Consider the following 23,201-nt stretch of genomic DNA (forward strand, 5'->3'; position numbering starts at 1 on the left):
TGTGTGGGCCCTTTAAGAGGAACGCCTAGGACTCCAGCAGCCTCTGTCTTACTCAGCCACAGCCCCTACTGGCTTCCACAGCCAGAAGTCATGGGGACTTCTCTTCCTGGCACTGGAGCCCTGGGCTGGGGTGCCTGGTGTGGGGCTGGGACCCCTTGCTCCTCAGGGCAGAACCTCCACAGCTGAGAGACCCCTCCCAGCTTTTATCTGTCACATGTGGTTGTGGGACCAGTCCCTTCTGTGTCTGCTTCTCTGCCCCTCACCAGTCTCAATGTGGCTTCTTTACATTCTCAGTTGTGGGAATTCTGTTCAGCTAGATTTCAGGCAGTCTGAATGAGAGTTGTTCTGTAGTTTAGTTGTAATTTTGATGTGGTTGTGGGAGGATATGAGTACCATGTTTACCAATGCTGCCATCTTGACCAGAAGCCCTGTACCACAGTTTTTTACACACTCATCTACTGATGAGCACTTGGGCTGTTTCCAGATCTTGGCTATTGTAAATACTGCAGTGAACATGGCGGGGGGAGTATATATTCTTTCAAATTAGTGTTTTGGGTTTCTTCAGATCAATTCTCAGAAGTGGAATTGCTGGCTCATAGTTTCATTTTTATTTTTTGAGGAATCTCCATATATCATAGTTCCCCACAGAGGCTGTACAGTCTGCACTCCCACGAGCAGTGCATGAGGGTTCCCTTTTCTCCACATCCTCGCCAGCACTGTGTGTTCATTTATTGATGAGCGCCATTCCGACAGGTGTGAGGCGGTATCTCATTGTGGTTTTAATTTGCATTTCTCTGATGATTAGGGACGTTGAGCATCTTTATATATGTCTATTGACAATCTGTTTGTCCTCTGTGGAGAAGTGTATATTTGGGTCCTCTGCCCTTTTTTTTTTTTTTTTTTGTATTTTTCTGAAGCTGGAAACGGGGAGAGACAGTCAGACAGACTCCCGCATGCGCCCGACCAGGATCCACCCGGCACGCCCACCAGAGGCGACGCTCTGCCCCTCTGGGGCGTCGCTCTGCCACGACCAGAGCCACTCTAGCGCCTGGGGCAGAGGCCAAGGAGCCATCCCCAGTGCCCGGGCCATCTTTGCTCCAGTGGAGCCTCGGCTGCGGGAGGGGAAGAGAGAGACAGAGAGGAAGGAGGGGGGGTGGAGAAGCAAATGGGCGCTTCTCCTATGTGCCCTGGCCGGGAATCGAACCCGGGTCCCCCGCACGCCAGGCCGATGCTCTACCGCTGAGCCAACCGGCCAGGGCCTTCTGCCCATTTTTTTAATTGTTTTTTTTGTTTTGTGTTGTGTTGAGTTTTGTGAGTTGTTAATCAATTTTGGATATTAATCCTTTATCCTTTATTTTTTTTCTCCTAAATGCATTTTTTTCTGCAAAGCCTCCATTTTTTTTATTCTTAGAATTATCTGAAAGTAAAAACTTTTGTATTCTATGTAGAGTTCTGTTGGTACTTACTAGATTTTTTTTTGACAAATGGTATTTGGAGCAATAACTGTTAAAAATGAAGAGTTGAATTTTGAGCATGAAAGACCTGTGACATTTTTTCCATTGACTTTTTAAAATGCACCCTTAGATGGAAATTTTGTATTCCATTTGCGTCTTATTTTAGAAAGTCAACGTCTATTAACAGTACACTACATAAAAGCCACTGGACCGAGGTTTAGGGAAGAGTTATGAATGAAAACATTTCATATGTGTTTAAAAGAAAGGAAAGATGTGTAAACTATAATGTTCCCAAAGAAAAGTGCAAGTAATTGAGCAAGTCTTCAGAAGGCTCCTAGAGAGTTTGATTGAACTGAAGAAAGAAAGAAAAAAAAAACCCAATACACTAAAACTACCAAAGGTACTTTAATTTTCCTGAGATTTAGAGCAAAAAGGTTCAATTCAGAAGGTTGTTTATAAAACTAATCATGCCTTTCGGTACAAGATCGGCTAAAATTTAGTGTACTCCTGGAGCCCCATTAAAATGACAATAATGGAATTCAAAGAAAAACAGCAAAGAAGCCAGGAGGTTCATCAGTGCACCACGGATCTCACCTCCTGCCAGAGGGTAACCAAATGGAAGTGTGCCAATGAAGTGAGCAGAGCAGAAGCCACGGAAGAGGCAGCAGCAGAGATGGCCCCTGTTGCCACGAGGTATCCGGGAGGGACTCTGGGAGCAGAGGCAGGAGGTACGGAGGACTGAAGCGGGAAGCAAGAAGGCAGGGGCTAGCTGTAAGCTGGTGCAGGATAGAGCTGAGGGATGATGGCAGCGTTTAACTCTGCCTGTGCTTCACCAGCAGTCAGTCACAGGCGTTTTTCCCTGGGCAAAAACGAGAACCAGAGTACTTTCTTCAAGAACAACCTCGGGCCTGACCAGGTGGTGGCGCAGTGGATAGAGGTCGGACTGGGATGTGGAGGACCCAGGTTCGAGACCCCGAGGTCACCAGCTTGAGAGCGGGCCTCATCTGGTCTGAGCAAAAAGCTCACCAACTTGGACCCGAGGTCACAGGCTTGAGCAAGGAGTCACTCTGTCTGCTGTAGCCCCATGGTCAAGGCACATATGAGAAAGTAATTGATGAACAACTAAAGAGCCACAATGAAAAAAAAAATATGCTTCTCATCTCTCTCCCTTCCTGTCTTTCTATCCCTAGCTACCCCTCTTTCTGACTCTCTCTCTCTGAAAAAAATAAAGAAAAGGAAAGAAAAAACCTCGGGGGAAAAAACTGGGCTGTTCACATGAGTGTTGTCAGCCCAAAGTAAAACCTTTTCCATTCGGGCATTTGGAGGACCTCCAGTCAGAGGCCAGCTTACTGTCTGCTCCTTCTAAAGCCAGTTGAAAAGTCTTGACCAGGTACACAGAGACCCAGGGAAGCCTTCCCATTTAGAGAAGGGTCCTGGGGCGAAGGGGCCGTGAACACCAGCTACCTTAAATGATTACTCCAGTCCCTCATTCTTCAATGAGAATTTTGTGATCAAGGTGTATCAACCTTGGGTGGAAACCAGCAGCATGAACAAAAATGTGACTGGCATTGAACTTATCAGCTGCATGGTCGTGGCCAGAGGCCACCGCTCCTTCCAGATTCTGAGAGAAAATGATTTGAATCAAGGATTCTGAACCTAAGCAAACCTTCAGTCAAGTGACTCAGGAGTGAGGATTGAGAAATGTAGCTCCCATGTATACCTTTCTGAGGTCGATGATCTGATGAAGTTGATGGTGTGTTTAATAGGGATCGAAGAAATAGCTACACCATTCTAGAACTTCCATCAGAAACGATCTGAGGGTGATGGCTACACCGCTTGTTTGGAAAGCAATTGATTTTCACTTGAAAAGTTTTGAAGAATGGAGTGAGTCCCGTGCAATAGAATAAGAAGCTGGAAGGTCTTAGTGACATGGGGAGAAAAGTCTATGTTTCTTATCCAGTTATCCCAGAGGAAGGTTAAAAACTCCAGGAAATAGATAAAATGATCAGAAAGACATGGTCCAAATATTTGGCGACTTAAAAACAGTAGCCTGGGCCCTGGCCGGTTGGCTCAGCGGTGGAGCGTCGGCCTGGCGAGCAGGGGACCTGGGTTCGATTCCTGGCCAGGGCACATAGGAGAAGCGCCCATTTGCTTCTCCACCCCCCCTTCCTCTCCGTCTCTCTCTTCCCTTCCCGCAGCCGAGGCTCCATTGGAGCGGGGATGGCCTGGGCGCTGGGGATGGCTCCTTGGCCTCTGCCCCAGGCGCTAGAGTGGCTCTGGTCGCGGCAGAGCGACGCCCGGAGGGGCAGAGCGTCGCCCCTGGTTGGCGTGCCGGGTGGATCCCGGTTGGGCACATGCAGGAGTCTGTCTGACTGTCTCTCCCTGTTTCCAGCTTCAGAAAAAAAAACAAAAAAAAAAACAGTAGCCTGATTTTGAGCATTTGGAAGGATGATAAAAAGACTCCATTTCACCTTAAGACAGAACATTCTCCTTCAAGTCAGTGGTCCCCAACCTTTTTTGGGCCACAGACCGGTTTAATGTCAAAAAATATTTTCACAGACCGGCCTTTAGGGTGGGACGGATAAATGTATCACGTGACTGAGAGAAGCGTTAAGAGTGAGTCTTAGACGGATGTAACAGAGGGAATCTGGTTAGTTTTTAAAAATAAAACATCATTCAGACTTAAATATAAATAAAACGGAAATAATGTAAGTTATTTATTCTTTCTCTGCGGACCGGTACCGGTCTGCAGCCCAGGGATTGGGGACCACTGCGTCAGGTGACACATGAGTCATGTCATTGGATCCGTAGGGAAGGAAATGTTGTCCTGGTGTACTGTTGTGGCTGCTCTTGATTGATCAGTGTTTAGTTATGATGTCACCGACACTATCGATTTTCAGCTTTGTAAAAGAGAACCTGTAGGTAAAGTACAGAAGAGTTGATCAGGGTCACAAAATAGAATGTAAATATCATCAACCAAAGGACTAACGCAAAAATATCAATAGTAATGAGTGGTGGCCTCGGGGTGCAGTCTGGGGGTTGAGGTGGGAAAGGGAGGAGGAACTTGTTCTTTCCCTTTTTTTTAAACAAATTTTAAAATCATTTGTATATATTAACTTAATTTAAGAAGCAACTGATCATCAGGGATTCCAGGATTTAGAATCAAACGCTCTTAGTTCATGTGTCCAATTTCAACGCCCTTTCTGTTCCTGTGAGAAAGTCACATAGCCGCTGCAGAGACTGTGTGCTCACCCCTAATAATGCCACCCGCCCTGTGAGCCCCACAGTATTGTCGCGAAGATTCAGTTGGATGGCGTATGTTCAAGCTCTTTGTAAATTGCTAAGAACCAAATGAACCTTCTCTCCGTGCTGTTGAATCTGTACTTTATTAGAGGAAGGATTTGAGTTGAAATTATATGTCTGTGTTCTACTTGAGAAAGTTCACATAGCTGCAGTTGCTTAAGTGATTTCGGGTCATGAAGACTTAAGTTTTCTAGCATCTACTCTATAGCCTGTGCTAGCACGCTTCTTAGTGCTTGATGTGGAATGTGGTACTTCTCAGATTTCCGCCAGAAAACCCCTGATGCAGGAGAAAGGACTGTGGGCCTCAGCGGGCTGTCCGCAGCTGCTAGTAGAAAGAAGTTATGTGAACTTTACCTCTACCCCATAATATGCCTTGTTTGTCATAATTTAACATCGCCATTTAGTCCAGTTCACCAAAAAAAGATGTGCCCCTTTTCCTTTGTGGTTTCACATTCCCCCACTGGCCACTGGGGTCAGTGGTAGAAGTCGGTGTCTCCCAATTTCAAAAACAATGAGCGACACTTGGATGACCTTATGTAATGCTCAGAACATCATGACGTAGGTGGTAATATTCCACTTTTGCTCAGCCGAGTTCCAAAGCAATTGAATCATTTGCCCAGGGTCACATAGCTGGTAAGTAAAGGGAACAGGGTTTGACCCCACATTTGTTGGACTTCAAAAGCATTTGCTCAGTCCTGCCCTAAAGATGGAAACTGTACTCCGAAAATAGAATGCAAACATTCTTGACTTCTTTCTAGTTTGGGTCCTTATTCATTGACAGTTCTGCCTCCATTTTCAGCTAAAGCGCCGGACAAACCTATTCAGGTGGTTTATGTGCCCTCACATCTGTTTCACATGCTGTTTGAGTTGTTCAAGGTAAGTGGAATTTAACGACATAGGAAGAAGTCTTCGCTTTAAATTACTTTGATTCAGGGCATAATGGATTCATTAGATTAGCATAAGAAAAAGGTTTTGCATAACCGTTTTAAAAATTCTATTTCTGATATCCTGTGGGTTTTATAATTTGTACACTGCGCGAGGAAAAATTGCTGTGTACAATATAGTTTTCATGAATATTAGTACATACTGATTCGGAAGCTTAATTGGACTTTAGTGATTTTCTGTAAAATCCATACTGTTTTCCTTCAGTTATGAGGTTAGAGATGCTTTTTAGTTTCCAAACCTGGCAAAGGTTTTATTGATGGTAGCCGGATCAAAATAAAACATGTTTATGCATATTTATGCCTTGAACGTTTACTGTGCTGGTGCATTAGTCGTTTTTCTAGTTCTGAGAGCTACCGTAACACTTTTACAGATTCGGATCCATTCAGAGGCTCTGACAGGCAAAGGAGAAAGATATGGAGAGGCCAGACCAGACAACCTCTCCCACCAAAAAAAGTCTTTAGACTCTTCAGCTTAAACTGTTGCCCTTGTTAACCAGTAGCTAATGGCATTTACAGTAGCAGTATTACAGGCACGACATTTGAACCAACATTTCATTTCTTCCAATATGTGTGAAACCCTAAATAGAACACCTGAAAATCAGATACGCTGATTTGCTTCCCCAAATTACTGTTACTGATGTGACACTCAAAAGTTGAGATGGGCATTCCATTGTAAAATTTCTTCTCAACAGCTGGGGCTTTTTCAGAACTTCTTTTTAGCTGACATTTCTTCCACTTTTATTTATTTATTTTTTTGAGCCAAATGACTAATTTTCATGGGAAGCAGGTTTTCCACCGTCAGAGAGAGGTGCTCTGAACCTGGGGACCTGACAAGCGGGATTTCAGGTGCATCTGAGCCCTGCAGCCTCGCCGCAGACCGTAAAGACAGTCCTCTCCATTGAAAGCGGATAATTTGAATACCCTAAAGCAAAACAAAAAGAACTAAGGAAGGAAAGAAAAATAATTGTGTAGTATGGTAGAGAGAACTCAAGCTAGATCAAAAGCAAAGCATTAGGAAATGTTTCCTTGATCTGAACACATGTTGAGCTTAAGTCCTTTAGAGGGGGGAAAATGCCATATAAATACCGCTGTTTCCCCCACAAAAGAATTGTGTGTAAGTAAACTCGTGTGAGTTACTTTTTAAAAATTGTGGTTTGTGAGTCAGTGGTGTGCTTAAGAAAGGTCTTGTTATTTCAGAACTCAATGAGAGCGACAGTCGAACTCTATGAAGATAAAAAAGAGGCCTACCCTGCTGTTAAAACCCTTGTTACTCTGGGTAAAGAAGACTTGTCCATTAAGGTAACTGCTTGATTTGCACATATACCTTTTTTTTTAAGAGATAGGCAGGGAGAAGGAGACAAAGAAACAGGAAACATTGAGCTGCTCCTCTTTGTTCCCTGACCGGGGATCGTACCAGCAACCTCTGTGCTTTGGATCAACGAACGCTCCAACCAACTGTGCTGTCTGACCAGGGCTTAATCTTTTTCTTTATTGATTTATTTTTAGAGAGACAGAAAGAAGAAGGGAGAGAGAGGGGAGGGGGAAGGGAAGCACTCTTTTGTTGTTCCACTTAGTTATTCATTCATTGGTTGCATCCCGTGTGTGCCCTGACCAGGGATCGAACCCTCAACCTTGTCGTTTCGGGGCAATTTCTAACCGACTGAGCTAACTGGCCAGAAAACTTATTTGCACATGTACTCTAATTATCAGTTCATTTAATAGTATCTAGACATTGAGGAATCGGAGGGAAGGGAAGAAAGCTGACAGTTACTGGATGTCATGTTTGTAAGTAATCTATTGGATCTTTGGCTTGAGTTACCTCATTGCAACTTAGTGCCCTGTTTTTCAGGGAGCCCAACATGGTCTCAAACCCAAGCCTGTGGGATCCCACAGCACTTCCCTGCCTCCTTTGTTTTATACTGTTCACAAAGGAACCGTATTTCATTGGGGGTTCAAAGCCCTTGTACGTTTTAGAGTAATCTCGTATGGACTTTATTTAATAAACTTGTTGCCTCCTTCTAAGTATAGAATGACTTCTCCTCCTCTTATTCCTCCTTCTCCTCCTCCCTGCCTCCTCCCCCCTTCCCCTCCGCCTCCTCCCTCCTCCCTCTCTCCTCCCTCTCTCCTCCCTCCTCCCTCCTCCCTCCTCCCTCCTCCCTCCTCCATCTTCTCCATTACAGATCACTGACCTAGGTGGTGGCGTGCCCCTTCGAAAAATAGATCGCCTTTTTAACTACATGTATTCCACTGCTCCTAGACCAAGCCTGGAGCCATCAAGAGCTGCCCCTCTGGTAAGCATCTCCAACTGCGGCTTAAGTAAAGACCGTTAACATGAGCAGGACTCCAGCAGGGCTGTGCGTGAGCCTCACTGAACTGGGATGTTGCCTGAGTGGTTTGGAGCAGGGTGAATTTTTGCCACTGCTACTTTCTTTGTGAATCCTTTGGACTTGGATTTCTTCTCTAATTTGTGTCTGAGACATATGAAGAGCTCAGGGCCTCCCTTCCAAATGCAGAGAAAAGGCCTCTCCCTGTGGTTAGGAATGCTACGGAAGCATCATTTACCGCCTGGCACTACCCTTGGAAAGGGTGGAAGTTGAATTGCGAGTGAGCAAAGGGACAGCGCAGCAGGCGTGGCTGCATGCGGCATGGTCCTGGCACTCGGGCGCCGTGGGCTGCGGAGGGCCAAGTCACCACCAGCCTTTGAACTTCCCCGCCAAATCTGTTCACACAATTAAGATGTGAAATGATGAACATATTAAACTTTTTATATTAAATAACATAAACAAGAAACATACAGGGTGCATTTGCATTCTCAAAGCCCCTTTCTGTCTCACTCTGCCCTGTTAAGGCATTGAGACAAGTCTGGTTACCATGGCACCATTTAGATCCTGGTAGGGTCACACTTTCTTCCCCTGCTGAGTGTTTCTAATTGACAAACAACAATTGAACCCTTTGTCATTAAACACAGCAACATCTATCAGTCTGCAAAATGACTTGGGGTATAAATTAAGCTTCACTCTCAGCTCCTACCTGACTGGTAAGAACATAAGGTTATATTTTATGCTTGTGAATAAAAGCTAACATTTTGCATTATTTATTAACTCAGCATGTAGAAAACAGAGAAGAAGTCACTTATTCCAGACTAAAGAAAATTCAGAAAAGATAAATTTTGAAAGGTCTTGCCTTGACCAGGCTCTGATATCTACTTATATAAAAGAAAATACCACATGCAAATCTAGAGCCTTCCCCAGTTATTTAAAAGGAATATGTATTGTCTATTCAAAATAGCATCTTGGGGATAGCTGTTATTGTCATACAGTAGTTATTTGTTAATGAAACTGAAGTAAGAGACCTTAAAAAAGTATGTGTGTCCAGCCTGACTAGTGGTGGCACAGTGGATAGTGTGTCAACCTGGGACGCAGAGGATCCAGGTTCAAAACCCCAATGTTGCTGGCTTGAGCGTGGGTTCACCAGCTTGAACACAGGGTCACCTGCTTGAGTGTGGGATCATAGACAGGACCCCATGGGTGCTGGCTTGAGCCCAAGGTCACTGGCTTGAAGCCCAAGGTCGCTGGCTTGGCTGGAGCCCCCCAGTTAAGGCATATATGAGAAAGCAATCTATGAACAACTAAAGTGACGCAACTACAAGTTGATGCTTTTCATCTCTCTCCTTTCCTGCCTGTCTGTCTTTGTCTCTTACTCTGTCTCTCTCACTTAAAAAAAAAAGTATGTCCAACCTTGCATTTCATAGATGAGAAAATAAGCTTAGTGCCTTGCCCAAGGTCAGTGAGCTCATTATGGCACTGGCTACGTCTGCATTCTTTCTAGTGTACCATGTGGCCTCTGCTTTTGAAGAAATGGCTTCCGCTACCATCTCTCCTAGTCAGTAAGCCATCCTCAGCTTTAAACTGGCCTGTAGGTGTGCATTACTAGAAAACGCAATTTCCTCACCAAATACCTTACTGTGTTACAGCTCCCCTGACATATACATTTCATTTTCAGGAATGCCCTCCTAGACAACTCCTATCCATCTTTGACACCCTGAGAAAACTTGCCCGAACCTCACCACATCCCAGTTAGAGGCCCCTTATTCTGCAGCACTCTGGGCTGACCTGTGTCCTTACGTTTGGGACTCTACTGGCCCCAGGCGTTCTCACCTGTCCTCTGGTAGACCTGAGGGTAGAGTCTGGGCCCCGCTGGAAGGGAGGACACTGGTTTCCTTGGTCTCTTCCTGAAAGACACTGATTTCTTTACTGTGGTGATCTCAGTCATCATTTTGGGTATTTCGTCTTTATTACTGTCCATATTTTGCCAGTCTTTTGTTTTTTAATTTTTAAAATCTTTTCTATTGGTTTGAGTCAGGGTGGGGAGAGAAAGCACCAGCCAAGGTTATATTCTGCCAGTCTTTTTTTTTTTCTTTATTGAGAAGAGGGGAGGCAGAGACAGACTCCCACATGCACCCTGACCAGGATCCACCCAGCAAGCCCACGAGGGGGCAATGCTCTGCCCATCTGGGGCCTTTGCTCTTTTGCAACCAGTGCCACTTTTTAGCACATTAGGTGAAACCATGGAGCCATCCTTAGCACTGGAGGCCAACTTGCTCAAGCCAATAGAGCCATAGCTGCAGGAGGAGAAGAGATAGAGATAAGGGGGAAAGGTGGAGAAGCAGATGGTCGCTTCTCTTGTGTGGCCTGACCAGGAATCGAACCTGGGACTTCCGCATACCAGGCTGATGCTCTACCACTGAGCAAAACAGCCAGGGCCTCTGCCAGTCTTAATGTCCTTAAATGATAGGGTGTACTTCTCTGTCACACCCAGCCCTTAGACTTAGAAATCAAGGAAAGATGGTAGCAATCCATGTAACTTGGTAGAATTCCTATTCTGTAGTAGCCATAATAGCAAACTCCATCTACAGTATTTACTTATGTCTTATGAGGTAAGTTTTTTTTCATTACATTTTCCAATGAGAAAACAGTCTCATTGAGTAAATTGCTCAGATTTCCAAAATGTGGGTTTCAGCTTAGGTGTATCTGAGCCTAAAGCCCGTGCGCCTGCCACTGTATGGTGCATGACCCTGCCCCTTCCTTTGTTAGCCTTGGCAGTGGATTTCATCAGAGGGACTGAAGCTTGTGGGTACAGAATCTTCTCCTCTACCCTAGCATTACTGAAGTCAGTCTCAATTATTCTTATTCTTGTCAATGACTGAGACCTTTGTTTTCTTTTTTTTTTTTAAAGAGAGAAACAAAGAGATAGGCAGGAAGGGAGAGAGATGAGAAACATCAATTCTTCATTGTGGCACCTTAGTTGTTCATTGATTGCTTTCTCGTTCATGCCTTGACCGGGGGGCTTCAGACATGCCAGTGACTCCTTGGTTAAGCCAGTGACCTTGGTCACATGCCAGCGACCTTGGGTTCAAGTCAGCAACCGTGGGGTCATGTCTATGATTCAATGCTCAAGACAGCAACCCCGCATTCAAGCTGGTAAGCCTGCGCTCTAGCTGGATGAGCCAGCACTCAAGCTGGTGACCTCAGGGTTTTGAACCTGGGTCCTCTGTGTCCACTGTGCCACTGCCTAGTCAGGCAAGACCTTTCTTTTTTTCAACAACCTGTTACTGACAGGGTTCTATGATGTAGAGATATAGATGGGTACTAACATTTTTTGTGTGTGGCTCAAAATATACAGACTACCACATATCCAAATCTTTTTTTTTTTTTTAAGTGAGAGAAGGGGAGATAGTGAAAGAGACTCTTGCATACTCCCTGACTGGGATCCACCCTGCAATCCCTGTCTGGGGCTGATGCTTGAATCACCCAAGCTATCCTCAGCACCTGAGGCCAACACTTTGACCAACATAGCTATCCTCAGTGCCAGGGCCAACACTTGAACCAATTGAGCCACTGACTGTGGGAGGGGAAGAGGGAGAGAAGGGGGAGAGGGAGGAGGAGAGAAGCAGATGGTTGCTTCCCTGTGTGCTCTTACCGGGAATCAAACCCAGGATATCCACATGCTGGGCTGACACTCTCTATCCATTGAGCCAGGGCCCATATATCCAAATCTTAAAGCATTCCCAGAACCTCAGGAAGCAGCTGCTCAGGAAATTGTTTTCTTTTCAATGTATTAGCCTTTGTACTGGTAGATTTGCCCTCCTCTGCTATTCAATTTAATTTTCGCTTCAAAGAGCAAGGGAATCTGATAATGAAACTTTGGAATGATGCTGTTTAGTTTTGTTGCCCGTTCAAATTCCATTTGATTTGGGATTTGCTTTAAAAGTGCTAAAAAATGTGCTTTCAAGTGCTAAGAAAGCGTCGGTCAAAAATTGCAGTATTTCCATTATTTTCCAAACCTATGAGAAGTGTTTTTGTAGAGTGAAAATAGGTTGTTTGCCATAGATGAGCATATACATCATTGTAAAGGTTGACTCAATCGTTTATTTTCTTTAAATCTGAATCAAGAATTCATTTTAATCCTCTGAATGATCCTCATACCACATGTGTCAGCACGTGTGCCGTCTCACTCTGTTCGTTTTCTTGTCTCCGTAGGCTGGATTTGGTTACGGCTTGCCAATTTCTCGTCTGTATGCTAGATACTTTCAGGGAGATCTAAAACTGTATTCTATGGAAGGAGTGGGCACAGATGCTGTAATTTATTTGAAGGTACTGCATTTGATTTCTGTTTAGTATGAAGGCATCTACGCTTTAAAACTGTGAGTTCCACTAACTAACAGTTAATAGATCGTAGCATCTGTCATCTCATATTCAGCTCAGATTGACTTCACTTTTAAGTGAAAACCATGTTATGTCCCATCGTTGATTTTACACTCAAATAAAACAAAAAATGAAATATGGAGATAAAATAAAAAAGTAAAATACTGATTTTTAAAACCATAATTTAAAGCTTTCAAAAAAAAATTACATATCCATTGAAAGGATTAAGCTAGAAGGAGACAGGTGATCATAAACTGGAGCCTTTTAGTCATTTGCTTTAAAAACCTGCTGGCTTTCCCAAAGTTACAGGAATTCAATAATCATAATATGTTATAGAAGAGGCTGATCTAATAACATACTTCTTTGTACACAGGCTTTCTCATCCATTAGTGCTGTCGGACTCTTATTTATTTCTAAACTCTAGAATATTTGAAGTATTTTTGAGTAGGTAATATAGGCACAACACTATAAAATTTTAATGCTACAAAAGGGAAAACCAAGTCTCCCCCACCACTGGCCCTGTCACCACGTTCCTGCTTCCCAGAGGTGACCACAGGTGCCAATTCCTTGTGGATCCTCCTAGAAAAATTAATTTTTTTTCACACAAAAGGGTATTTCAGCACTCTGCTTTTTTTTTAACTTCCCAGTATATCTTGGAGGTCTTCCCATATCTGTTTACATAGAGCTGGCTCCTTTTTAACAGACGCATAGTGTGTTACATGTTATAACAGATAACATACATCCAATATGTTATATCATAACTTACCCAGTTATTTGGAGTGTTTACCTTAGATGTCAATGCATTTAAATGGCATGATATTTGATAACACTGTGGGTTTATGCTCATCAATCTAGTATGTATGAAGCTTGCTTTCTTTCTGGGCCCTTTGGGGGAGCGATTGCCCAGTGAACGGTAGTATTGGTCTAAGACCATATAGTCAAAAGTATCTCAAAGTGGTATGAACTGGGTGGAAATGCTTTTTGTTCTGGTCACGTGTGTGTCAGCACTGGCTTGGAATGAGCGAATGTTTTAGCTTTCATTTCATCCTGTCAGTCTAAGTAATCTGCTAAAATACTATACTGTACATTTACTATAATTTAAAAATGTATGGTAAGATTTCTAACTTTTTAAATAGTAAAATTTGGGTTAATATTTCAATGTGAGACAAATGACACTGTGGCCCTTTGGTGTATATATTTCCATTAGGCTCTTTCAAGTGAATCGTTCGAGAGGCTTCCGGTATTCAATAAGTCAGCGTGGCGCCATTACAAGACCACGCCTGAAGCCGATGACTGGAGCAACCCAAGCAGTGAGCCCAGAGACGCTTCCAAATACAAGGCAAGACAGTAATATAGTTCTTGGCTTTCTAATCTGTAGTCACCGATTCTGGCCCAGAGTGTACCAGCCAGACAACGGGTGCTCTCAGCCAGATCTTCTTTGTGGTTTTATCACTGGAAAGGCAAAGTGATCCCTAAAGAAATAGTGAAGCAGCTTTCTCAGCCCAGACGGGAAAGAGAGCAACAATTGGGTAGCCAGGGCGAGCCATTCAGACAGACGCGCTGCTGGCCTAGTAGCCCTGCGCTGGGGAGGTCTAAACGGCAGTGGGCGGGGCTTATCCTGCTATGGATTACATTTAAACAGTAATGAGTTGCCAGTTTATCATCATCCATAGAGCTTGACAGAAAAAAAAGCAGAGAAATTCCATGGGCTGAAACTGAAAAAATAAGTGAAAATGATCAGTCAAGATAAACGAGATGGTGTGTAACCATACAATGGGATATTATCCACCCTGTAAAAGGAATGAAGTTCTGACCTAGGCCTCAGCATGGATGAACCCGGAGTCTTATGCTAAATGAAATAAGCCAGACCCAAAAGGGCAAATAGTATGTGATTCCGCTTATATGAGGTACCCAGTGTAGTCAAAGTCGTAGAGATGGGGATTAGAACAGTGGTTGCCAGGAGCTGGGGGAATGGAGAGTCGTTTAATGGGGAGGGAACTTTAGTTGGGGAAGATGAGAAAGTTCTAGAGATAAGTTGCACAACAATGTGAATGCACTTAGCATGACTGAAGTATACACTTAAAAAGAACCAATCATACTCAACTGTTTGATTCAAATTTAACATTAGTGTTTCTCCTTAACATATTTTAGTTGTATATATTTCTTCTTACCCTGAGGACCTCATCTTAACAAAATGCAACAAAATTATTTGCAAATATAGTTTCTATAGCTTTGTAATTTTGTGCCATTATCATAGCATCGGTCTTTGTGATGACTGATATGTAACATAAAGGGTATCTAGACTGATATATTGGTTTTTCCCTATGGAAGTGTTGTGCTAGACTGTGAGCAATATTGCAGCACTGATCACTTCTCTCAGATGATGACGTGTAGGGGAGTTTGGTTTGTGCACCTGAGTGCAAGCATACATGGGGGTATGCATGTGTGCACGCATGCACACACCCTTCATCCCTGGCCAAGATTAAGCTAAATCACCTTGAAACACCTGGATCGAGTTCCCTGTATTGTATTTCCAGTCTGTATGTAAGTCAAGTAGCATGTTGGACATCAGTGTGACCAATTAATTCAACTATTGCTCTGATCGGGGAGTTGTTTGGATAGTACAGAAGCAGTCTTTATAAATAATAAGGTCCATTTGAATTGTAAAAAGATGACTTTGAATATTGTTTTAAATGCATTTTTTAAACTCTAGTTTAGCAGGTTGTATACTAATTAGGTATGAGTCTTACTTTCTAATGTAGTATTAGACAAACATATTTTAGCAGAACACAATTTTTAAAATTCAAAACTAGTTAGCCGGACAATTAAAATTGTGAAGTAATACAAATAGGATAATTGGTGCTAATCTTGGGAAAGTATTTAGTGGGTATGGTGAATTCTCTAGATGAATGAGAAATTCTGAGAAAATTCTCTAATCAGATTTTTAACAACAGTTTTAGTGAAATATATAATTCATATACCATAAAATTCACCCATTTAAACACCACAGTTCAGTGGTGTTTAGCATATTCACAGAGTTGTGTGATCCTCACCACTATCTAATTTTAGAAACTTTCTTCACCCCATAAGGAATTCCTACCTGTTAGCAGTCATTCTTCGTTTCTAGTCAGATTTTTACCTGAGAGTACGAAGCTGTTTTAAAGTATATATTTATATAAGCCACTAAATGGTAATTCTTTTTCTGTAGTAACCATAGAAGATAGTTCTGAGATAAGGCAAGGGTTTTTGACTGATCGCTGTTACAAATGCTTTGAGTGAGTCTTGGTTAAAATAGAGAAGCTCGTACTCACAGACTCACTGTGGATATCCCGGTTATTTTCTTTGTAGAGACAAGATCAAGACTAATAGAACTGTTTAGAGAACTGAGTGCTTTGGGCCTCTCTGTGAAGAAAGCTCATCTTCTGCAAGTCAACCTCTGAGCAACTTTCCTCTACCGACTCTGAGCGTGACAGCACCGTCATTCCAGTGCCGGACCTGCCCAGAGCTCCTCAGTTCCGCCACTAGAGTCATGCCTTGAGAAATGTTCGCAGTATGTCGTTATTTGGTTGGTGCCTGTCCTAAGAGAGCATAGGGCCTTCCTTGTGAGTGCTCTCGTGTCCTCATACCTCTCTCCGCATTGTCAGAGTCGAGTGTCTGCCGTGTCCCCAGTGTTCTAAGCTCCCTCCCCTTTCCAGATACAGCAGAGCTCTACTGTTGCACTTTGTGACCAAATACCATGTTTGTCCCAAACCACCGACTAAGGCCTGGGGAACCTGGAATTGAAGACATCAGCTGAGAGTGGCTGATAGTTCAGTCCCAGGGCCCCTTCCTCTCCCATCTGTGCCCCCCTCACTCTGACTAAGAGTTTTGCCTTCTGCCACCTGATTGTATTCTCATTGTGAGGCGGGTGTACTTCCGCATTAGGACTCATTCTCCAATGCATTGGTTTTATTTTTAAGTTATTTTGTATACTTTCTTCCATTAAAGCATTCCAAAAATGGTCTTGGAATTTTTCACATAACTGCTTGCTTTCAAAGATCTTAAGTGAAGAACTACCTTCTCGTCACTATCAAGTTTGTAAAGAGTGGGAAGTGGAGCTTTTACGCTTATATAAACTTTTTACTAATCTAATACTGTACCTTTGTCATATTATATTCATTTGTACTTTTCTAAGGTATGGGAAGTCCTCGTGTGATGTGTTCCCTGGTTGTAAAATAGACTATCGAAGGGAAAAGTTCTTTCCAGTTTATTTTGGAAACTTCCCTATGCCTTTACAATTTTCCTTTTTGTGCATTTTAGCCGGTTTTAGAATTGACGATCTGATTTGCACAGTCCTTTGCTCTTTTTTTTTTCTAATTGTATAAACTTTTCACTTATTTAACTTGTGGCTGAAAGTTGGGATTGGCAGAGGGCTCGGGGTAAGCAAAGGAGCCGTTTCCCCCAGAGAAACAGAAGCCGTGCAAGTCCTGAGTACAGCCTGCCGCCTACGGAGCTCCGCGGGTGTGCTCCTCGTTTCAGCACGTGGGCCTTCCCGTCATCTTCAGGATCTCGTCTCCGCCATCCTTAGGAGGATCTCATTAGAGAACTCATCGTCAGCCAGGTAAAAGAAAGGCCGCTGTGCTTCCAAGGCAGCGGTGACGAGATGGTCCTTCTGGAGGCCGAGTCCGTGTCTTGGGGACGGGGCTGTTCCCTGGGCCTCTTTGCTTGTGTACAAAATGTAAAAATAGGGGTTCTTTCTATTAAAAACCTGGCTTCCTTATTAACACTGGCTAGGATGTACAGAAGGCCCTTACAGCAAGCTCTGTGTACAGGTGGAAGGTGGGAAATACGGTGTGGGAAAATCCTACCACATTCCTCCCTTTGCGGGTCTTTCTCCAGAGTAAAGCTTTCAAGGTTTCAGTGACTTAGTTGGTAGTCCTTCACGAATGTACGGCCAGGTTTACTTATGTCCATCTGACCCTGGTACAGTCTTGCCTCTTTGTTTTCTGCATTAAGAATTGAACTTGGCTCCCAAAGTGACTGGCAGGAGAGTTCCAGGCGCACCTGGCATTCCCACAGCAAGTGGCCCTGCGCACTCGCTCCTCCCTCTTCTTGCCTGCACATGGTTCGTTGAACTTAGGTGTCTCCCTCTGGCTGTTTGATGGGCTTGTCTCTGAGCAGATGGCCCAGTGTCTACATATAAGTTGTGACATAGACATTGACCCCTTTTCCATGAAATTAATTTAATTCTCTCAGTTCCTCTGCTTGCCTTTAATCGACTTGATTTGAAGTATTTGGAGACCGTGCCTACTATTTGGGACAGTGGTTGGCCCACAGTAGGTGCTTCATAAATATTAGTTAAATGAAGGAATGAAAATTGAGAGACATTTATCTTGGGTGGGGGGCAACATCTTTCTTAAACTATCTTTGTTTCCTAATTCCAAACTTCTCCAGCCAGGAGCTGTGGAAGTACTGACTTCCCTTTCTGTAGTGCTAAGCAGGGACTTTCAGATGGAGAGAAATGAGAGGCAAGATGTAGGCGCGGACCCGCAAGGAGGCTTCTCATCCTTCCTTTGTCTTGAATATTCCTTCTGACCCCTTAGTACAGGGGATTCTTTCCATCCAGCCGAGCGGCATGGTTTCAGAGCCTTGCTTGTAGATTCCAAAGAACTTTCACATACAGCGTCCTTGGATCCTTAGCACGCCATCGGTGGACCGTGCGGGCATTGTCTCCGTTTTTATGAGTCCAAAGCAGTGCCGTGTTTGCCAAGGCGGCATGGTAAGGACATGGAGGAACCAAAGGGAGTAGCTGGGCCTTCGTATTCCTAGGCCTGTGCTCACAACAGTGCACCTGGTGATTAGCATTATCTATTTAAAGGAATTTATGGGTTGTACCAACCTTCAAGGGTAAGATATAAAACACAGTTTTTCTCTAGTGCAAGAGAATTCCTTTCCGGAGAGATTTTCTTTGGTGTGCTTTCATTTTGGCATGGTTAGTTAGAGGAGGTAATCAAATGGACTTGGCAACTTATTATACCTGGGAAGACGGGCAGCTTCGAGTGCATAGCGGTAGGTAATTACTAGAGTTATTTAGATTTAATTCTATGTTTAAATGAACTCAGTGCTCACGGCCAGCCCTTCATGCAAAGACTCCTCACTGGAGAATTGATGCTTTTATTTTTTGAGTGGACTGGTTGCAACTTCAGTTGGATTTTTTTGCATATTTACAAATGTAACCCTATTGCTGCTCCTTATGCTTTGTCACTTGGGTGGCTCTCAGATTCTTGGCTCACATACGTAGTCCCTCGATTCTTTGGACACCTCATTTTATTGTCTTGCTGTGTCTGGTGGTGCTGAGAGGGCGGGTCCGGACAGATCTTTCTTCCCCTTTGGTAGATGACCTGCTTGTTTGCCCTGCGAGCTTATGATTTCTGAGTTATCCCTGAACTCAGTAACTTGATTCGAGCCTATCTCAGAGTTGATGGTTATCTCTTGGCGTTTTCTGCTTCTCGGTGAGCAGCAGATATTGGTATCTGGGCCTTACTGGTCTGTTTGTTCTCTTCTTCAGCAATGTGTCCAAGTTAAGAAGAAATGATTGAGAGAGTGCTTTGGCACACTGCTGTGAACAACCCAGCAACTGTAGCTTGCTTGGCAAGTTCGGGACTCTTCCTTTGATGAGTCATTATATCTGTCAGACGCTCCCCTGGAGTCTTTGGTATGCGGTGGTAGCTGTTTTTAGCTTCCTTGTGGACAGCTTTTTCAGTTTTCGGTCGGCCGTGTATGTGGAAGGCAGGCGCACTTAGATAAACACGCGTTCCTCTGCCATCTTTCCCAGTGGCCCAGGTGTGTAAACGTGAACTTTGAAGACAATGCCCTTTGTAAGCATAACCTGTGTTAGTAAACGGGAGGACTCAATGCCGCTAGCAGGAAAGAACTGGTAGTCACTGAATCAATACAGGATTTTTGTTTATTCTTAGTGGAAGGGTAACTTTTAACTCAGGTTCCTGCTTCATCAAGTAGGGATCTCAGAACCTTCTGGTCTGAAAGGGACATGTGACATTTTAATGAACCTGAAGCATTATCAGCCATTGTATTAGTTGTGCTCACATCCAAAATGAAGAAAATAAAATGACGACAATATTGTGGTCATAAAGTCCTTGAGAAACCTTTGTTTCTGCCTTTCCGTCTGTCTCTAAAACAGGGACATGGATTGTCAATGATCCCAACGACAGGGTCAGTGTGGCCGGGACATGGGCTGCCACTTGTGTTGCGACATGATGGCTCTCCGTGGCGGTCTCGCCCTCTGAGAGGAAACAGCAAAGCCATAGGGGACACTTCCAGTTCTGACACCTGCCTGGCTGGTCGCCCATGGAGGACAGAGCTAAGTGATGGAGAAAGAAATACTAGATGCTAGGATGCCTTTAATTCCCATAAGTAGGGCCAGTGTGTCGTCTTTAAATTGGCTTATTTGTATATAAATAAAAGCACCTTAGGGCATCACTATTGAAAGTCTCCAGACAAATGTCTGATACAGTTTAGTGCCTGCTTAAAAGAAAGCCCGCCCCTTTCTTGAATGAGTATCTTTGCAGTGTTAACAAACCCCTAACAGTATTGGACATCCCAACTGTGCCTCCTTTGTCATCCCGTGCTGGTGACTCCGCAGCGACAGCACACTCACCAGTGTGAAGGGGTGACTTCAGTCTTGTGTGGCGGCTGCATAGCTCTTGAAAATGATAAATGGCAGAGATTGATGTCCAGAATCCTATGACAGCACACTCACCAGTGTGAAGGGGTGACTTCAGTCTTGTGTGGCGGCTGCATAGCTCTTGAAAATGATAAATGGCAGAGATCGATGTCCAGAATCCTATGGTCCACCCAGTTTGGACTATGGGCAATATTTTTTCCATGTGATTTCTAAGAAACGTTAAACATCTGAGTAGTAGATTCAAGGTAATACTAGATCTAGGAATCTTACAGTGAAAAAAGTATGAACGTACCCTGAAAAATATTCCTCTGTTCCACAAATCTCTCAGTGACATTTGGATTAATCAAGCATAATTAAATGTGGTTAGATTTTTGTCAGATTGTAGTTCAAAATAATATTCATCCATGGAGAGGCTAATATATTCTGTAGAAATTTTATTAAGCACATTGGTTAAGCAAACAGTAAGAAGAACAAAATCAGCCTCAGGAAGGTTAATTACTAAAAAAGCACAAAGTATAGTAGAGTATATAAATCATTTAAATTTTGAATAGAATGTCTTGAGCTTTAATTTACATAGAGAGGTGGCTTGGATTTTGTTCACATTATATTTTCCAAAAGTAGAGTTGCCATTGCTTTCTTTAAAAGTTCTAATCATTTTAGGATTTCATCAAGTTTGGTGAACTTATTAATGTTATGCATTCCGAAAGTGAAGACTTACAGTTGTATTCTTTAAGTTCAACTAATCATTTTAGGATTCGTTTCCATTGTAAGAACCGTATCTTTTTTTTTTTTATTTCTGTACCTTTAAGGAAGTAATCTTTTAAGAGAAGTATTAGGAGAGAGAATGTATATAAAAGAGAGAGAATGTGTGTGAAAGCAACCCTCTGTGCCTGGCCTTTCAATAAATGAAGTGAAATTTTTAAATAGAGGCAAAACATAAGAGTTTAGACTATAATCATAAATCTTTTTATTTTTTAACAGTTTCTTTAAAGGGAGAAGTAATGAGATCAAGTTGGTTTTATATGTTATATTTTTTGTATTCCAACAATTACATTTTCACTACCCTTGCATGTCTCAGGGAATAAATAGCCTTTGGTAAGAAAGCCCGTGGAAATTTCTGAAACTCTGTTGTGATGTGTTCAGATTTGATAGTTCTTGTCTACATTTCTAGACATAGAGTTTCAAAAGGATTGTCATCTCAGGAACACGAGATTACCCAAGAAACTTGAGCCTCGCCTTTATCACCACTCAGATTCTATGGGCTTTAGGCTCTTTTCATGATAAATGACACCTAATGTCCTTTGTTCAGTAGATAGAAGTGATCTCTTTCTCATGCGGATCTGAGATTTTCATAGACAGAAAAGACCCTGCAATTTGATTTTTCTTTGGTAATTTTGCTTCTTGGCTTTTCAGTGAGGATTCTGTTTTCCATTGGAGTTGAATCCTTTTGGGATAGTAGCATTTCACTTGAAAGAAGATGCTATTATATAATTCTAACTTTGCCAACCTAAAAGTGGCCTGCTAATTTGAATTCCATACGTAACTTTTGCAAGTGGGCTAAATGGCACGGATGTTGAAAATAATATATACTCTAAGCAATATGTTAGCAAAATAAAGAATGTTTGACTCTGGCATCTTGGGTTCCCAGCTTTTCAATTCATCTTTGCCTTCCAGATTAGTTGACAATGGCCACCTCAGGTTGACATGCATATTAATAGCCACGACTTTGTGTTTTAAAATATTCTATTTCCTTTTTGGCATTTGAACGTTTCTAATCTTGGGAAACATCAATCTGTGTTTATCTAAAAAACTGAGGTTACTATTCTACATGTTTAATTAGGACAAATGTTGCAGACGAATTACAGCGAAAGCCTTGTACCTATAGGAATGTGAAAGTGCTAGAGATTGCCCCCAGCGAGGAGGGCGCAGGCCGAGCCGCAGGCTTGGAAGCCTCCCTTGCCGGGTGGATGCACGTTTTGCCAGGCTGTCTAACCGGCATAAAGGCGCATAGAAAGGGCTTGCTGAGATCCCGTCCCGCCCCCTTTGTCTCTCGCTGCCTGTGCGACTCTTCCTGGGGAAGGCATCACAGAAAACCCTTTCGTTTCTCGCTTCTCGCTTTGCAAAGTTCCTGTTAGAGCTGGTATGTGAATTTGGCCAATAAATTATACATATGCTTAAAATTCTCTTTTTAGACTAGACCAAACTAAATGTATCTTGACTGAGTAGACAGCCAAGGCAGGGTGTACCTAGAAAATGTCAAGTAGGGAGCAGTGAAAAAAATTTAAGTGGATTTGATTCAGTGTGGGAGGGATGGGGCTACAGCGCCTCCGCCCTTGTTGCTGTTCTGGTCCTTGTTACAACGCATGCGCTCTCTGCTCCTGCCGGCCGCCCTAGACCTGAAGGCTGCACGGTGGTTAAAAACCAGAGCTGTGCTCAAGTCCGTTCTGCACAACAGGACCCGGGTTTCAGAAGAATGGAACATACCACTTGAGCACTCTGGCTAAACGCGATCTCTGCAGAGTCCTCAGTGGTAGAGTCATTTGAGGTTGTGATCAGCGCTTCAGGTTTATGTACACATCACACCATCTGTTGCTCTCAGTTCACATCCTCTCAAAAGCACACAAGTGCTGGCAACTTAAATATTTCCCAGATTTAGAATACAAGGTATGAATCCTTAAGAAATGCTTGAACCAAATAAGAAAAGTCAATGTGGAGTAAAATGTACCATTGTGAATATATCTAACACTGCGTTTAAATGTAAAATTACTTGCTTAGACGATTTTTCATCATAGCTCCTTAAATCATAAAAGCAGAGTCTAAACTGGGAACGAAAACAGATTTGACAAGAGAAGAATATTAACTTATATACAGAATACAAGTTCATTACGGTGTTTGTACCCAGAAGTCCAAATCTGACCTGGTTCAGTTTGTGTATCTGTCAGCTCAGTTACAGTGATGAATGTACGCGCGTGTCCAGTGTTCGTTGCCTGTCTTTGTGGTTCATAGAATGAAGCCTGGCCCCTTGCTTTGTGCTGTGTCATGGCTTGGCTGGTCCACACTGTCCTGGATGAAGGATGACTTTGATTGGAGCTCATTGATCACTCCACATTCT

General features: G+C 43.1%; 1 protein-coding gene across 1 annotated transcript in view; it reads left to right on the plus strand.

Annotated features, from left to right (window-relative positions):
* Positions 1-22,690, plus strand: part of PDK3 (pyruvate dehydrogenase kinase 3) — a 52,261-nt gene extending 29,571 nt beyond the window's left edge. Inside the window, exons 4-9 of the mRNA XM_066357717.1 lie at positions 5,557-5,633; positions 6,899-7,000; positions 7,882-7,992; positions 12,241-12,354; positions 13,613-13,744; positions 15,754-22,690. Of these exons, the coding sequence (XP_066213814.1) occupies positions 5,557-5,633; positions 6,899-7,000; positions 7,882-7,992; positions 12,241-12,354; positions 13,613-13,744; positions 15,754-15,771 (554 nt within the window). The 3' untranslated portion in view covers positions 15,772-22,690. The remainder of the gene's footprint in view (positions 1-5,556; positions 5,634-6,898; positions 7,001-7,881; positions 7,993-12,240; positions 12,355-13,612; positions 13,745-15,753) is intronic.
* Positions 22,691-23,201: the final 511 nt, after the last annotated feature.

This window comes from Saccopteryx leptura, chromosome X (assembly GCF_036850995.1).
Source record: "Saccopteryx leptura isolate mSacLep1 chromosome X, mSacLep1_pri_phased_curated, whole genome shotgun sequence".
Taxonomy (NCBI): Eukaryota; Metazoa; Chordata; class Mammalia; order Chiroptera; family Emballonuridae; genus Saccopteryx; species Saccopteryx leptura.